General features: G+C 43.2%; 1 protein-coding gene across 5 annotated transcripts in view; it reads right to left on the bottom strand.

The window, feature by feature from the left end:
* Positions 1–17,849, bottom strand: part of ppfia4 (PTPRF interacting protein alpha 4) — a 55,866-nt gene that overhangs the window by 3,920 nt on the left and 34,097 nt on the right. For 3 of the 5 annotated variants that reach the window (XM_069157037.1, XM_069157029.1, XM_069157045.1), the window contains exons 3-27: positions 15,217–15,318; positions 14,852–15,016; positions 14,518–14,592; positions 13,951–14,022; positions 12,395–12,616; positions 11,421–11,555; positions 10,633–10,767; positions 10,392–10,475; positions 9,430–9,561; positions 9,209–9,271; positions 7,649–7,740; positions 7,429–7,558; positions 6,694–6,890; positions 4,775–5,003; positions 4,656–4,691; positions 4,433–4,554; positions 4,127–4,239; positions 3,963–4,044; positions 3,782–3,863; positions 3,397–3,597; positions 2,560–2,622; positions 2,131–2,157; positions 1,225–1,400; positions 889–986; positions 64–239 (exon numbers count right to left, since the gene is read on the bottom strand). In XM_069157037.1, coding sequence (XP_069013138.1) covers positions 64–239; positions 889–986; positions 1,225–1,400; positions 2,131–2,157; positions 2,560–2,622; positions 3,397–3,597; positions 3,782–3,863; positions 3,963–4,044; positions 4,127–4,239; positions 4,433–4,554; positions 4,656–4,691; positions 4,775–5,003; positions 6,694–6,890; positions 7,429–7,558; positions 7,649–7,740; positions 9,209–9,271; positions 9,430–9,561; positions 10,392–10,475; positions 10,633–10,767; positions 11,421–11,555; positions 12,395–12,616; positions 13,951–14,022; positions 14,518–14,592; positions 14,852–15,016; positions 15,217–15,318 — 3,009 coding nt within the window. The remainder of the gene's footprint in view (positions 1–63; positions 240–888; positions 987–1,224; positions 1,401–2,130; positions 2,158–2,559; positions 2,623–3,396; positions 3,598–3,781; positions 3,864–3,962; positions 4,045–4,126; positions 4,240–4,432; positions 4,555–4,655; positions 4,692–4,774; positions 5,004–6,693; positions 6,891–7,428; positions 7,559–7,648; positions 7,741–9,208; positions 9,272–9,429; positions 9,562–10,391; positions 10,476–10,632; positions 10,768–11,420; positions 11,556–12,394; positions 12,617–13,950; positions 14,023–14,517; positions 14,593–14,851; positions 15,017–15,216; positions 15,319–17,849) is intronic. The other 2 variants (XM_069157054.1, XM_069157062.1) reach the window with 2 other exon arrangements.

Genomic DNA, 17,849 nt, shown 5'->3' with positions numbered 1-17,849 from the left:
ACTTGAAAGCAGTTTAATCAGGGCATGTTGAGTGTTGTGCGTTGTTTCTTCCTCTATAACTACCTGTGTGTTCTGCATTGGGATCTGCAGGATGAGCGCTAGGCTGCTGTAGTCGAAGGTCTCATCCAGAGAGACGAGCGCTCCGTGAACGCCGCTCTCCAACAGGTTGCCGCTGTATTCCCTCAGACCGATAGACTGGACCCAGTGGATCACCTGTTCATTGGTCCACACCAGAACATCTCAAATAAAAGAGAGGGATTGAGGTTAATGTTGCTGTAGCACGATGTTTTAGGGACTGTCAGTATGTTTCGTAGTCAGGAAAGAGAGGACACATTATTAAGAGCGAGAGAAATAAAGAGATAATGCGCGTGTCCACATCGTGTCAAGTCGGTGGCACACTCCCTTTGTTCATTTAAAGCACAGCTGTCAGCCAGCTTTCCAAGATGGAACAGGCGGACGGTGTGCGTGTGTGAGAGTGTGTGTTTATGTGTGTGTAAACAGGGCAGGACTCTGATTTGACACGACAGCTGAGTCAAGTTCATGGGCTGAACTCAAGGTCAAAAGGGCGAGAGGGCTGGCTAGATCTAAGTGTGTGTGTGTGTGTGTGTGTGTGTGTGTGTGTGTGTGTGTGTGTGTGCGCGCACGGAGCACTCTTGGCGAGCGGAGCTTTAGATCATAAGATTGGCTTTTTGACAGACGAAGGAGCAGCTGTTTTAATGCTCAGTCCGAACAGAGGATATCAGACGAAACCACTAGGTGGTACTCTGGCCCGGCGAGGCGGTCGACGTGTGCGTGCTTGTGAACGGGTGTTTTGAAGACGTTTGTGTGTGTACGTGATTGCTTTTTTGTCACTATGCATGGTTAAGAGTGTGTATGTGTAAAATGTACCTTTCATGTCGTGTTGGTTGTCCTCTCTCCGGCGCTCCAGGTCTTTCCTGTCATAATTGAGTCTCTTCAAGCTCATAATCCCATACTGCAGACTGGCCCTGGTACACAGCCACACACACACACACACACACACGCACGCACACACACACACACACACACACGCACGCACGCACGCACACGCACACGCACGCACGCACGCACGCACACAGTGAGAGAAAAGCACGAGCACATAGGCATCATTAGCCTTCTCATCTCCATTGCTAATGTATCCAGTGAGCAGATGAAAAGCGGCGTAGATCAAACAGCAGCTATAAGCTAATCGCCATAGCAGCAGACCTGTGGAAGCTGTCCACCATCTTGAGATGGCTCCGCAGGTCCTTCTTGGTCAGGTGATCCAGCATGCGTGCGTCGACCAGACACTCCATGAAGTAAGAGCGGTACTGAGGCAGGCCGAGGCAGGGCAGCCACTCGTTCCCTATCCACTCATGGTTCATGTCACCATACGCCAAAGTCTACAGGGAGACGAGTACACAATGTCACTGATGTGTGCAACAGAATAAAGACAAAAAAACCCTTCTTGTTTCAGAGTAACATGGAAATCACAACTACTTAAGAGGTAAAACACTGTAAACATTATGACATGTCATCCGGATAAAATCACGGGTTTGATTAACAGTATAAATGGCTGCAACCTATGTAGATATTACAGAAACAAGACGGAGACATGCTGAGACATGCTGGCTAACTCTCATGGTTTAATTAGAGACTGGGACATCAAAATGGCACAGAGGTGAGAGGTGTTTTAATATTTTATCAACCCCATTTAAATTAACTGGGTTGGAAAAATATTAGGAACCCCTCTGAGTACAACCCAGTAGAGTTTAACAGCACGTCAAATTATGTTTTCCAAAATGAACGTTGGAATAAATCAAAACCTCTCTCGATCAGATGGAACAAGAACTGAACAATATAATCCTTATGAAGTGTGAATTTATTGCTGAGCTGCTATTTTATACTTCATGTTTCCCCTGTAAGTGTTTTTAATATAAAGGCTGAATGATGTATTTATATCTGGGGCTTTTACAGCATGAAAATGGCTAAAATATAGAACAATATGTAACTGTGTCAGTTATTGTCTTATAAAGCTGAAAGGGAGGTTGCCCTTATTCACATATATGTTTTAGTGAAGGGTGCTAGTACGCTTTCACAGTGTGTGTATACAGATGTTTGCAGCAGCCTCACCTGTGCCCAGCTGCCCTCCTCATTCTCCTGAGTGGCAGCGTGGTGGAGACAATATACGCGGTTAAAGAAACGGGTTTATCAAACACACACGTACTACACACGGAAAAACACACACACACGAGCTCCAGTCAGTTTTTACTCTGCAAGTTAACAGAAATTACACATCAGCAGCAGCAGCAGCAGCAGTTATTCATTGCATGAAGACGCAGACCACATGACCACAGTTTACATCAGTTACATCCGACAACCACGTACACACACCAGCAGAAGCACAAAAGATGTGTTAGTGTGTGTGAAGTGGCGGGTATTTAATGGGATCTTCCGGGAGAGGACATTTGCGTGTCGCCGTGGGGACAGTGTGAGCGTGAGAGAGTGTTGGGTGGGGGGGAGGGAGGGTGACAGGGAGGGGAGCACCCAGATGGTACTGACCGCTTTAGTGGAGGAAGCCAGGTTCTCCATCTCTTCATGAGTCACCCACACATTTCCGGAGGACTGCTCAGAGGACGAGAACACACCCAAACACACAGACACAGACAGACACACACACACACACACACACACACACACACACACACACACACACACCAACCACACACACAAACACAAAAGCAGGCACACAAAAACACACCCGAGAATGCACTCGTGTATATTTTCACACATACCAAACCCCACGCACACACACATATGCACGCACAAATACACACAAATACACACGCATGCACGCAGGCACGCACGCACACACACGTACGCACGCACATACACACATGCATGCACACACGCACACACACACACACACACACACACACACACACACACACACACACACACACACACACACACACACACACACACACACACACACACAGACAAACATTGTGTTGAGTGATGCCAAGGGAGGGTGTGTATTTCAGGCAGGTAGCTTGTAGCTATATCTGGCACTATTTGTGTGTTGTTTTTCCCCACAGTGAGCCATGCAATTTATGGCAGCTGAAAAGGACGAGTCCGCCCAATCGGAGACATGAACCGAGCCTCGACGGCGGTCTGAGCGGAAAAATAAAAAAAGTGTGAAGCGGCATCACCTGAGGGTGGAGAGTGAGGGTTAAGGCTAAAAGTGGAACAGATTTTCAGTGGAGGGGAATGTGTTCGAGTCATTCCTAAATTGATTTGGTTTCAGGTTCATGTGCTCATTTATGCCTTTATCTATTATCTGTGTGTGCACATTTACATGCCTGTGTTGATGGAGGTGTATCGGTTGTATGTCTCTACCGTTCTGGAAGTGAGGGGGGCGGAAGGGCTGGTGAGGGAGACCATTTCCTGGATGGCCAGGCGGAGTTTGAGCCGGTGCAGAGGGTTGCTGATGCCAATCTCCCTCTGGATCTCGGTGTCCGACAGAGCCGACATGATGGCTCCGCTCTTCACGTTGGCACGGCAGGCTGCCACATACCAGGCTGGCATGCCCACCCACAGCTGGTGAGAGTCATCAAGACATTCAACGTCAACACCATTGTCGCCATAAATGGTCAGAAAAAAAGGAGAACGGAGTGCAGATCAGGCTGTAGGGTCAGCCTGGTGTTTGATATTACTGTATTCCCCTTTTTATTGAGTAGAAGTAGCACGACAGAAATTTCTGGTTGGGATATCAGTGGAATACCTCCAGCCATGAGACGACAGTAGGTCCGTCCCACTGAGCAAACGGCAGCCCTCTTTTCCTTGCATCTTCCAGAAGTTCATGTCTAGGCAACAACAAACAGAGGCAGAAGGAGAAGTAAACAACCAATAAAAAGGGTTGGTTACAAAAACTAAATACTCAGACAAACAGAGTTTTCTTGTACTTTTTCTTCATCCTGCGGTCTCTCTCAGCCTGCGTGCCCAGTTTCCCAAGAGTCATAGTGTCTCCGATGCCCATCTCAAAGTCTAAAACACAACACAAGTGTGTTAGGCTTTGTCTCTGTAAATCACACACAGCTTCACACGTGATGAGTTGTCCACAGTGTACCTGTTAAGGCTGGTAGAGACTGTCCATCCCTGCCAACAGTCTGGTCCATTCGACCCTTCTCCTTCTTCCCAAACAATCTGCCGATAGATGACTTGATTCCTTTCTTCTGCTTGCTGCAAGCAATTAGAGAAAACAGCGTTACGCTGAAATCTACATTGGAGTGCATTATTCTGGCACGTCTTCTGGCTTCCAGACCTACACCATGGGCCTATCCACTGTGACGCTGTTATACTCTGCTACCTGTGTGTGTGTGTGTGTGTGTGTGTGTGTGTGTGTGTGTGTGTGTGTGTGTGTGTGTGTTTTTACCCTCGTCCATCCTCCAGACTGCCTGTGAATTGGGCGAAATTGGTCTCCAGCCGTAAACTGCGGGGTGAGGAGGGAGGCGACGTCTCACACTTGATGGTAGCTTTGTCCACCTCCACCGGAGACTGAAAGAGTCACAACAGCAATTCAGCTCGGTTTATGAAAGCCAAAGTAAGCCCAAAAAAACAAAAACACAGTGTGACTTTAGCTGCGTTTGCAAACTTACTGCTACTTTCCTTCGGTGCTTCCTCAAGTCGCTTGGCTATCAGAGACAAAACAACACACTGAGATTAAAGAAGCCACAAACTTTGCTGCTATGAGTGTGTGTATGACAGACTTTCTGACCAGAGTCATGATGCCTAGATGGTGGCTGGGGTTGCGTCCGTGATGTTTGGGTGTGGAGTGGCCGCTGGTGGGCGGGGAGGAGGATGATGCCAGGGACTGGGCGGTGGCGGAGGTGGGCAGGGCCCGGGGTCGAAGTGTCACGTTGAGTCCGTCCATGCTGCCGCTGTTCACACGAGACTCGATCTCGTCGGAGCGCAGGTCCGCTGACTCTCTCTCTACCTGGATCATCCTGCACACGCAAACGTGCACACACACTCGGTCATGCTGAGCCCCGTAATTCCCTTGTATTTTTTGCACTGAATGTGGAAATAATTTGTAAGCTATTATGATGATCTTCATTTTTACTTTGCTGTTACTTTCTATTTTTGTTTTGAGTTCTTAAAGGAGGGTTTAAATGTTTCTGCCTCATGTTCAGCAAACAACAATAATTCTGATCCATACCAAGCAGCAGGTCACAATTTGTTGAAAAGAGCTACAATCCTTAAAAAATTGATATAAAATTAACATTTGTTTAACCAAGATTTGAAGGCTTTGAGGACATCTGGCTCCTCTGTTGCGTAATCAGCAGCTATTTAGCATTTTCTATCCAGAAACATATTCTGAGGTGTCACAAGAGGACCTTGTTTACTGTAAACTGCAACAAACAGCGTCCTCTTCCAGGAGGGAACAGAACGGAAGAGCAAAGGACCTTATCAACATATCATCATGTCTGTGGCTATTTTCTTCTGTAAAATTCTTTGATTTCATGCTTTAGTTACAGTCTCTTACTAACTAGGTTCAATTCTAACACCATGATATTTAATAAAGTATACACATATCCAAATTATTGTCAAGCCATGTATGTAGATTCAAAGGTACAAACCATGAGACACAAAATTCAAAACTCGGGAAGCCTGTTCATCCACATCTGCGAGTGTCATCACAGTGAGTCATCTTGACATTGTGGGGGAATGTTATCATCGTATAACTGGGTTTTTTCAGAACTTATATAGCAACTGAAATATTTCATCATTTTTCAATTGAAAAATCCTCTGATATCCAATAAAATCCTTTATTAAGTTGCATTATTTCCTTTTGCTTATTGTTAAACCTACACCCTGATGTCTTAAATAAATTCTCTCACTTACCTTTGAAAGAGATATAACATCAAATCATAAGCAAATAAATTGAGCATGCATTTTTTTTCTTTTTCTACATTTGCCATTATCTTCTCTGTCTGTTTAATTTTCTGAGCCAAAGGTTTGACTACCAACGTAAACGAGCACATTTATAATACTACTTTTGAGTCTAAATATTTGTATTTACATAAACTTGCTGTGTTGGTGACCTGATCCTCTTTATTGTGGTAAAGATCTCTTCAGGAAAACCAAACATTTCTAATATCCTAACAATATATACTGGTCAAAGGCTTTTTCTGTGCCCACTGTCATCAATGCCAAGTAATTTCATCCTATTTGAAGTTCATTTATATGTTTTGCTTCTTTTGGAAGAAGGCTTTGCTTTTTTAGAAAATTCGGATATTAATATTTCCTTTCTTAGATCTTCATTTTGTTCTTCATCTGGGTCAAATTCTCAAGTGTTATACTGTGTGTGATTTATATAAATGTCAGTGGTATACAGCAAGCTTTTGAATCTTTTCATTTCTTTTTTGTCATACTTTTGTCTTTAAGTTAGAACTCCTAATGAAGGAGGTCAGTGTTGTTCCTGATGCGTCTTGTGTGGCCTTGATACATTGTTTTAAGAAGATAAAGCAGCAGCACCTTTATTTGCTCTTCAAAATATTCCTTTTTCTTCTAGTTATTTTTGAAGTATGTTTAATATTGTGCTTTCTTTCTATCTGTATCCTGTTTCTTGTTTCATAATTTTCCCATGGGGATCATGAAACTGTCATATCCTCTGATGCAGTGTGCCTGCGATACCTTATTTCTTCATTGATAGCATCGAGTTGCTCTTGCAGCATGAGGGCGAGAGTCTGAGCATCCGATTGCCCGCTGGGGGAAAGCAGGGCTGAGCTGACATCGTCATCCAGGTCTGACTCTGCCTCGATGTCGCTGCCGAGTAGGTGGCTGACGCTCCCACGCAGAGATGGGTAGTCCTGTTCAAACACCGCACACACCTAAACACAGCATACACACATGAGCTTCAACGTAAAGAGGGACGGTCAACGTCTTTAAAACTGCACGCAATTCATCAAAAGAATGTACTACAGGGATGAATTCTGATTAAATGCATACATGTAAAAAAACAAATATGACACCTGAGGAAGTATTTGGCTAGTTATGAGAAGAAATGGATGAACAGGAAACTTACATCACACAGCATGTCCATGGCAGCAGGTGAGAGAGACAGAAAGACAGAGAGGTTAGTAGAGAATGGGAAGCATGAAGCACTGACACTTACTAGCAAAGCAGACATGAACCTGGATTAAGCACCGGTGTGGGAGCTGCATGTGGTTAGAAGAAAAGTTGAGATGTGGTCTCTTGTACGTGGTTCTGTAATTTTGCAATCCGGTTCAATGTGTGTGTGTGTGTGTGTGTGTGTGTGTGTGTGTGTGTGTGTGTGTGTGTGTGTGTGTGTGTGTGTGTGTGTGTGTGTGTGTATGTATGTGAGGACTTGTGGTGTTTCTTTGGCCCAGTAAAAAAGATTATTGGCACCTTGTTTGGGTCATCTCGTAGTGCTGACAGTCTGCCTTTCTGTGCTCGCCTGATTACAGTTGTGCTGTAGTGGCCATCTTGGCCCTCCACCACAGAGAAGCGAAGGTCGCTCGCACTACCCAAGTGAGACCTGAGATTATATATACATAGAAAAAATTATTGTCAATACTGGACGTTTACACTGCCAGTATAAACGTCAGTATGATAAAGCTTGTGTTACCGAGGGTGAGTTCCATCTCCAAATGCTCCACTGCGGCGTTTTAAATGGTCGATCTCGTTCCTCAGTTTATCAATCTCTCCAATCAGCCGTTCCTAAGGAAACAAGTTGAAGTAGGTTAGCATTCATCTTCTACTTAAGTAAAAATAGAAAGACTAATACTTATTTAATTATGGGAAAAGTAGGCAGAAGTCTAAGTATAAAGTTTAGTATTATCAGTAACCTATACGGTACTGTCAGGGTTACATGCGTTTATTAGCGCAGATGCTGGCCCACTGGATATTTTAGGAAATATGTTTGTTTTCTTGCTTAAATGAGAAAATAAATGATAGAAATAGCCAACCTGACTTGCTAGTGTTACTAGTCACTGGGTCAAGATATGACCATGCACATAATGCCATAACACTTTAACTTATCATAACACTTATCTTTGCACAGGTAGCCTACCAAACAACATATCCTAGATATGATTGTGTTAATTAGTGAATTTTAGATGCGCTATTAAGATTTTGTTACTTTTGAACAGGGCCTTGCTACCTGTTTCCCCCTTTGAACTGCTTTCCATCTTCTCATTTAATGACAGACTGAACCAAATTTTAATATTTCAATCTTAAAAATGCGCGCTACAGACATTTCTGTCAAGAAACAGGACCATACACTCGGCGTTTACACTAAACTAAGAGCGCGATTCCAGGTAGCCCACGTGAGATCTCGCAGAAACTCGCGTGATCAAACGTGACTTCAGAGCAAAACAAACAGAGAGGCGGATTTCTTCGTCAGCTGGAGGGAGAGTGAAACCTGTTCATGCTAGAAATTTTTAGACATTTTTCTACATTCTTTGAACTTCCATATTAACATTACTGTGTTCTGGGCTTGCATGAGAGTCAGTGACCGTTTCCACCAGTCAACTCGCTCTCACTGGTTTTTGCAGGTTTCTGCTAAAGATTCCCATGCTGCTCCTGTCACACTAGATTTGAAGTCAGGCATGATTGATGTTTAATATTGGAAATCGGAGACACTCTGATCCATTTGGTAACATTAACATTAAGTAAGTAAACCCCTCACACCACTAAATAAAATGAAATACAAAGTCAATAAAACATTTTTGGTTGTTAGCTTAAGTTCCTCTTTCTTATTGGATTTTGTGTGGCTCCATCTGAAAATAGTCCCATCATTAGTTAGAAAACAGGCTCAAAAAGATGTGTTTTTGGGGGCGTGTCTGTTTTGATTGACAGGCCTATGGTGCAGCCAGATTTCGGCTATCAGTGGGCGGACGTAAAGCCGGTCATCCCTAAAATATCCCTGATATATTGATTTCTATATATTTAGCCAAAAATATCATGATAATAGCTCTAGTCCATATCTCCCAACCTTTATGCTGCTTAACGTGGGACATCATTACGTCAGCAAGTCGGAACAATGCCATTTTCGCAATATGAATTTTCTTATTATATTAAAAAGTGAAGATGCCATATGGCACACCCCTAATGGAAATGCTCAAGGTATATGTACAAGTGGAAGTGAGGACACAATAGTGTGGTTTGTAGTGGTTAGGTGACTGACCCTGGTGTGGTGAAATTCTTCAAGTTGTTTCTGGCAATTCTCGAGGTCTTGAATGAGAGAGTTCTAGACAAAAAAAACAAACATGAATCTGCATCAAAATAAATCTGTCCTCCAAGAAGAACACGAGTTGTAATGTACATTCATTTGGTGTCTGAACAAAAAGCAACAGCATTATGAGCTGCTGCTGCTGCCGCCTCGATGCATGTGTGTGCAGGGCTTGCCTTGTCTTCCAGGGCAGCCATGCGTTCTTTCAAATGGAGCTGCAGTCTTTCATTGGACTCAGTGAGCAGACGATCCACGGTGTCAGATAAACGCTTGTTGTGCTCCTCATTCATTTTCTCCCTCTGACGAGCCTGATGAGCCGAGAGAGAGAAAACCAGACGAGGGGGATGACATCATCAGAATTTCTCTTTGATACAGACTCCATGTGGGTGTATTTATGCAGCTAATTATGCATCTTTACATGGATTAAAGGATGAAGTGTGTATTTAGCCCTAGATCACCAGCTGCCAGATATAGGTTTTCTTGGCCAACAATGGATCTCATAGCCAGAATGATTTAATTACAATAATTTACGTGATGATCAAAAGGGTTAAAAGGTTTCTCTTCAATGAGAAGCACTGTGCTTAATATGTCATCAGCTGTAATTTCATCAAAGTAAATTAACACAGACACACACAAATACACATGTGCATCCTCAGAGAGCTCTGTCTACTAAATATAGTCATGAGATTGCACAGAGAGAGTGAGAAATTAGTCTTGCCTGAATTATTCAGAGTCTAAAGATAGCAGCCAATCACACTTGCAGGGGGGTGGGGTTGGGGGGTGGGGATGAGAGGTATGTGTTGCAGGATATGTGGATTCGGTTTGGATTCATACAAACAATGCACTGGGAAAATGAAGACCTCCTCCTGAATCTGTGTTTGAGTGTGTACACGTGTATGGATGAGGGAGCACAGTGCCAGGAGTCAAGGTGTCAACGCCCCCCCCCCCCCCCCCCCCCACCAGCAATACACACACACTTCATAGTGAGAGGTCAGAGAAACCCTGCAGGGCTGGTGCTCTCACACATACGCACGCACATAGTGCACACACACACACACACACACACACACACACACACACACACACACACACACACACACACACACACACACACACACACACACACACACAAACACACCCTTCCCAGCTCTTGGTTCTTCTCCTCCAGTTGTGACTCCAGCTGTCTGAGCCGCTCCTCCACGTTGCCATGGCGCTCCTCAGCCTGCAGGGGGAGACACGTACTTATAAGTACAAATACTTCAATAAGAGCTGTGTCATATGTTTATCTGCTTCTGTATTTTTTTTCTGTAAATCAGAGACTCTTTATTTTATCATTTGCTATAGCTGTGTCTGTGTGTGTGTGTGCGTGCATGTGTTACCTTGGAGAGTGCTGCCACTCTCTGTGCCAGTTCAGCTTCCACCTCTGGGAGTGTCTCAGCCTTCCTCATGGTCTGAGCCAGCCTCTGCTCTGCCATCTCCAGCATGTCCTGCAGCTGGCGCACCTTCTCCTCACTCTGACACACACACACACGCACACACACACAAACATTCAAATATACAGGAGGGACAGTACCGCAGTCACCAGAGAGGTGTGTAATCAGCGTAGTGCAGCCAGCGAGTAGCAAGGACGTGACACACGGGCAGGTGTGGAGGACCTAGCCTGTGTTTTCCTGGTGGAGCTGAACTCAGATTCACCCTGAACTACAGATGAACCTTTGAGCTTGATGTTTCCATTGCTCACTCCCTGACTAACATGCTCTTCAATACTTGAATACATTGTCGCAGATGGGTGAGGCATGAAATATTAAAGTGTTGCATTTTTTTGATGTAACTAAGCAACACATTAACATTGTAACAAGTTCAAGGAAGTCTGAACATCACAGGATAATGGAACAAATCATTCATATATATTGTTGTGATGGGTGATTTGTATGTTGATTGTGTTGTTGTTTTTCAGACCCTTTGCCTAAATTAAGCTTTGTTTAATGTAACACATTAAGTGGGTCGGCCATCACTCATTTCCACTCATCTTTTTAGTAACAATTATCTGCAAATGACTGTTTGAATGACTGTTGCTTTGCTATTTTCAATGACAATCATGCATTCACACTCTATTTATTACGCAAGCTACAATCTTTTCTGTGTGTGACACGTGTTGACGTGTTACCTGTCGGTGCAGGGAGTCCTTGGTGGCCAGTTCATTCTCCAGTTTGTCGTTGAGGTCGTGGATGTGCGTGGTCTCCCGCTGAGCAGCCAGGTAGCGTTTTTCTAATGTGGTTATCCTCTCCTCCATATCCTCCCTCTAGAAAAAAGAATAAATTAAAAGTCATATATTGTCGTTAGATTTTCTAAAATCTTACATTTTCTGTATACTTAGGGTCCAGTAACATATTTTATGGTTAGTACCTGCGCACACAAACAAAATACTTTTTCTTCATACATTTTAATCTTAATAGTATTGCTTTTTGTGCTGTAGGTATGCAAGAAATGTATGTACTTTATTGTCTTTATTGACAGAATGACACACAGCAATTCAACTTTTAGGATAAGAAAGCCGTTTCCCTCCCCAAAGTTTTTTATCCTAGCTACAAGTATTGTCCATCTCCTTTCCAAATTTTCACTAATAGCATACTATGATATCAAGCAAATTTAAAATGAGCTATGACAGTGAACCATGATAGAGCTAATAATGAGGTGATGCTATAGGACTGCCTGGTGACGGCATAAACGCACCTGTGCTGAATGATGTTATTGAAGAGCATTTAGATCGTTGTGTTGCTTTGTTTTGGACCATCATGTCACAATCTCTTAATTATAATCACAAAAAAAAGGGGGGCTTGAATTGACTGAGATTTCAAATTCATCTGTACTTGAAATAGATTTATGTATCGTGCATGTTTTGCCTATCAGAGTCATATGCTATCCCTCACGGTTTCTTTTCAGTAGTGAAAACTTTTCATGACAAAGGAAAAGCAGCTATCAGTCTCAGTTGAAGTCTGGACTTTTTCCCACAAACCCACGGCATAATAACCTTTATTATCTTTCTACTTGAGGAGTTTATTATTTCTGATGCCCACTGCTCTCAGCGCTTGCTCCTAGAACCAAAGCTCATTTATTTTTTAGTCCATCATTCACTGTCACCTCTCTCTGCTCCCTCTGTTGTTTGATTGACAACTCCTCGCTGCGGCTCAGTTCCCGCCGTGCATTTGCGAGCTCAGCCTCGAGCTCGGCCATGCGGGCGTTGAGAGTGGCGGAGTGGTCGCGGGTCTGAGCCAGTTCCTTATTGGTACGATCCAGCAGCTCCTGAAGCTCAGACACACGGCTGCCATCATCGTGGGCGTCTATCGAGCCGTTGGGTAGTCTCTGTTAGATGGACACACAAAATTAACAGATCTACTGTATATGAATATGTATTTATAGATTTACACGCGTTGTCACATGAATTGCATCTTAGAAATGAGTTACAATCAAATGAACTCGCCACAGTCTGTGGAGGGTATTGAGAGTCGTAGAACTGATAAAGTTGTCAGGTGACCTAGATAAAGAAGTGGTGAGTTTTATGCATACAGGGATTGGCAATGCAGGTTCAGCTTCCGTGTTGTTGTTTTGATGTTGTTGCTCTTCTTTTCACTGCTCAGAGTGCAGTTAATTCTGGGGCCTTAATTAAACAAACCTTCAGGGATGCATATTCAGACAGGCAACGCAGTGGGCAGCCAGATTTAGGAGGAACCCCCATTGCTCCCTTGTGTTCCCATTTAGCCTGCTGATGAATACCATACGGAAACATTAAAATACAAACAAATATATATGGGAAATAGGGCTAAAGGGTGTGAAACTGTGTAAAATACACCTGTTGAGTTGTGCAGTCCCAGTTTAGACACACACTCGTGAGGTTTCCTCCCTGTGAGGGAGCAGCAGCTCTCATTGGATACGACAGGGACCTGAGATTGTCTAGGTTAGAGTTCAACTTTATAAATGTATTTCAATTTTGTGCTGTTTTGAATAAATAAATAAGTTGTAACATCTGGGAGCAGTGACTGTCAGCAGGGGGGCGGGTGTCATAGACAAATGTTCTAACATAAAGTGTGTGTTTGCACAGTTCACACTCAGAGACCTCTAAACTGCACTCTTTCACCTTATGGCCACACTCAAGCTTATTCTCTCTACATCGTTTCGACCTCACTCTCAGTGACATTTTGATGCAGGCTTCTCAATTGTAATTTATGGATTTTTTTTTTGTTTTGTTTAATCATCTTTTTAATAATAAAAAAAAAAAGACACCTTTTTTGGTTTCTCCATCACTAAACCCAAAGAAATAGGGGCAACTGTAAGTGGTTCTTGTACTTTTCCCTCCTCCGCTGCAGGCCCGTACAGAGGAAAGCAATTTCCATCCTGATACAAACAGGCTCTGCTGTTTAATCACTGGGAGGTTTGTTACTCCAGTCACAGTTACACATGTGCCCGTTTCTTGGCCGGTCTCAAACCAGGAAGGACAGCCACGTAAGCCTTCCCATTATCAGAAAGGTTAAAGAGGATTTATGCTACTTTTAGCTCCTTTCACCTCTTCTGTGCAGTCATGAGCAGGAGGAAAGATCAAAGGGATACCAAAGACAGACTTTGCACTCAGACAGACAAATACTATCGGCCGACATAAAGTAAGGAACAGAGCAGAAAAACAATCACACGGTCAGGAAGACCTTCCATGTAGGTTTGGATCCATCTGTTCGCTCCAATGAGTCACTGTCCTTCCTCTGTCTCACCATGCTCAACTGAAATGTAGATTCGAAAGAAAAGACTCATTTACTTCCTTTTTTGGAAAACATATATAACCAATTATACTTTGCATGTCTTCAAATATGAGTTATACTTAGAAAAGAGAAGAGAGGTTACGCCTCAGTGAGAGTCTGCTATCTCTGATCAGTGCAACTTTACAAGCTTGAATCTTATATCACCAGCCTGCTGGGACTCTGTTTTAACTGAGCCTGCAGGGAATATTTAACATAAATATATCTTTAGAATTATTTCTTTGAGGACATTTTTCAGAGTGCATGTTGAACAGAGGGCTGAAGAGAAGAACCTCTCACTCAGCACGACACTTCAAGTGTATATCAGATCAGACCAGAGGCTTCAACAGATGTCAGCAAGGGATTGAGCAGATGTTTCACTTACCACTACCCACACACACACACACACACACACACACACACACGCACACACACACACACACACACTGTCCCATACATACACTCAGTCACACACCTCACCTCCTGTGTGGTAGCAGCTAGTTGTCCCTCCAAAGTGGCTACCCTCTCCAGAGCCACCCGAAGCCTCTCACGCACCTGACAAACGCACCAAGAGGGTGTTTTAATCAACATATAGTATTTTCTACTACGAGCGATTACTAGCGATTCTGTTCAAACCTGGAGAAACAAAACAGTGTTTGTATGTTGGAAATAAATTCTCCTGAAGTTACCAGATGAGGCAGATGCTTCCCCTTCAATTATTTGTTAGAACTGACTGCAGTCTTTGTGTGTGTGTGTGTGTGTGTGTGTGTGTGTGTGTGTGTGTGTGTGTGTGTGTGTGTGTGTGTGTGTCCACCTTTTCATCCAGGGCCTTGTGGTGTTCAAACAGTGACTTCAGAGCTTTGAGGACCTCCACCTCGCTGGAGACTCCAGATGGTGGAGGGGCCTGTCTCTTCACCACTGTCATCCTCAGACTGCGTTCGTGACGAGACACCAGACACTCCAGGTGCTCCAACAGCAGCTACAGTACGCGCACACACACACACACACACACACACACACACACACACACACACACACACACACACACACACACACATACGAATGTATGCACGAGCAAAGATAATTCAAATTTCATCCTTAAAAACAATGTTTGTTTTCATCAGGATCATCACATGCTTGTACTTACACATGCACGCTCTCAAAGACACACACACGTACCCTGGTGTTGTTCCTTTCAGCTTTCAGCTCAGATATTTCCTCTTCTTTCTCCAGCAGCTGCTCCCGGCATATGTTCAGCTCCTTTGTCAGGGTTGCAAACTCCTACACAGAAAACGCACACATGTCACCCATCCTGACGTTAATACTGTATCACTGATGTTTACACTGAACACAAATACAGCCGCAGCGAATGTAGGTGTGGTTGACCAATTTGTAAACAATAATAAGACGTAAATAATGGGCCGTGTAGGAGGATTTCTTCAAAGGGAAAACCGTTCATGTGTGAAAGATGCTGTCTGGGAAATGTTTTCTGTTCACCTTCAATAAGAGGTGGTGTGAGAGAGGGGAAATTCCATGACTAATTAGGGACCAAGATGGCACTGCGGTATCGGATCTGCATAAACGCAACCTTAGCTGTTCCACTCTGCCTACGAATGATGGTATTTTGGCTCCAAGATATTTCTTCTCTGCATGTCCGTACATGGACGAGGGTGGATCAGAAAGTTCAGAGACTGCTTCCGTTTTGCGCGAATGGTGTGCAGAATCCTATTGTGCACAGGGAAGCTATAGCCTCAGTGAGGAAGTATTCAGAGTTTGATGCGCGCTCTCTGCTTAAGTTTCAGGTGCGGGAAGAAATTCCCAAAGCCTCCGGACCGCTGCTCACAAAACCATGTGTAACTCAGGTGCTGTTTTCATAAAGGGTTTAGCTTCTCCGTTCTCCCTGCATGTTACGATGCTGCGCACCGTTTGTGAACTTTGAACTCAAGGATGACCTGATCAGATTTTGGTGGTAAAAGGTCCCTGTGACCATACATAACACGCTTGTGGTCATAAAGCAAGAATTCAAACAATACATTTCACTAGAAAATGTCTACTAAGATGAAATGATGAAGAGATGACATTTTACATCCCAAAGCTCAAAAGTCAAATTCATTGTCTCATCATAATGTTCTGCAGCAATCTTTATCTGGTGAGGATATTGTGACCATATTTTAATCACATACTGTACTGAATTGTTGACACTAATCTTGGATGTCCACCTTGAAACTGCAGATTGTATAGGTCGGTTGGGTTGAAAATGTGTGTGAAGCATCCATGTTTTTAGACTTTGTGGCTTCTTTGCAGCAACATCTATATTTGAAGCATCGTCTCCTGTCACGTCAACAACTGTGTTTATCAGCATTAGCTTTATTGGACAAATTCCTTTGAAGTCTTCAGAACATACAGTATATTATATGAGTCTGGGTGGATATAAAATACAGCTTCACTGGGTGGTTTATTTAAATTTCTCCATGTTTAATGGGGTCAGATCAGAAAATATATGAACTATTCTGAATTTTAAAACATTTATATTGTGCTAAAAGCTAATCGAACACATCTAGTAAATGTAGTTGACAGTGGTGATACAATAATGTTTCATAATGAAACTGAGGACAAATGATTCAAAATGAATTCTTATCTCTGATGGAAAAGTTCCACTTGTGCGCCGTTTGTTTTATTGATGTTCATTCTTCACACTCACACAGGATGCACTTTACTGAAGCTTTTAAGCTCCCGCTGCACCCCAGATGTCCTTTAAAGCCACATTTGAAAAACTCGTCCGATGAGTGACTTCAGTGGTTTCCTGGTCGGCTGGGATCCACTCAGTCTGTCAGAATTGCTCCATTCAGCCATTTTGTACATTTACTTGCACATCGTGTAACACGGCACAGAGTACAGACACAATTTTTTAGATAATGCAGACCAGTTTGCTAATATGATACTTTTTCCGTTTAATTTAAACTTGGGAACAAGATAACGTCAAGTAGTTGTCGCGAGTCTGTGTCCAGATGCAACTAAATCCTCCTGTCAGCACCAATAAGACTATTTAACACACTATATTCTGTTTGTTTAATTGGTGCACTTTAATGCTGGTGGATCATCTTTTCATCTTTTAGATAGAGCAACGTTGTCTCGTACCATTTTCAGTCTCTATGCTAAGCTAAGCTATCTGGCTTCTGACTGTAGCTCTATTTAATCGTACAGGCATAGTATCAATATTTCCATCCACATCTTAGCAAGAAAAGGAAAAATGCACACTTTCCAAAAGTCCCAACTATATCAGTGATCATTCTTGATGGTACAGAATGTCCAAAATTACTTTTCTGAAAAACATTGTCCTGCTCCTATACCCACTGCTGAGTGTGCAGTGTGCCGCTTCATGTAGTTTGATCGTCGCTGTTTCTCACACTGTTTAAGATAGCAGCTCCCCCTTTTTCACACCTCCTCAAACAACCACATATCGCAGATTTGATGGACATTTTATGCACTTTTGGAGCTGTAAATGGATGGCTCTATTAACTTTTATAGTTGGGGAGAAGGCTGTGATGGAACTGGGGCGCTTTTTCTGCCGTGTGTTTGGTTTTTACAGTGTATAAACTTTAATGGTGTTTCACCTGGCAGTTTTTCATTTTGGGGTGGACTAGTCCTTTAAATGACAGCTGCCAAAGTTTGTGTAGACATTATGAAGTAGTCTTTGGCTACAAACTAATAATAGGGAATTCATAAATGTAGTTGTTGGCTTATCTGTAACTGAGAACATACTGCACCTGTAAATCTGATATTAATTTACTGGATGCTGTCCGTTCTTCCCA

This window comes from Embiotoca jacksoni, unplaced genomic scaffold (genome assembly GCF_022577435.1).
Source record: "Embiotoca jacksoni isolate LCO1_2020_lvr unplaced genomic scaffold, fEmbJac1.0.p SCAF_1, whole genome shotgun sequence".
Taxonomy (NCBI): domain Eukaryota; kingdom Metazoa; phylum Chordata; class Actinopteri; family Embiotocidae; genus Embiotoca; species Embiotoca jacksoni.
The sequence above is the reverse complement of the archived record's forward strand: the minus strand, read 5'-3'. Positions and strand labels throughout refer to the sequence as shown.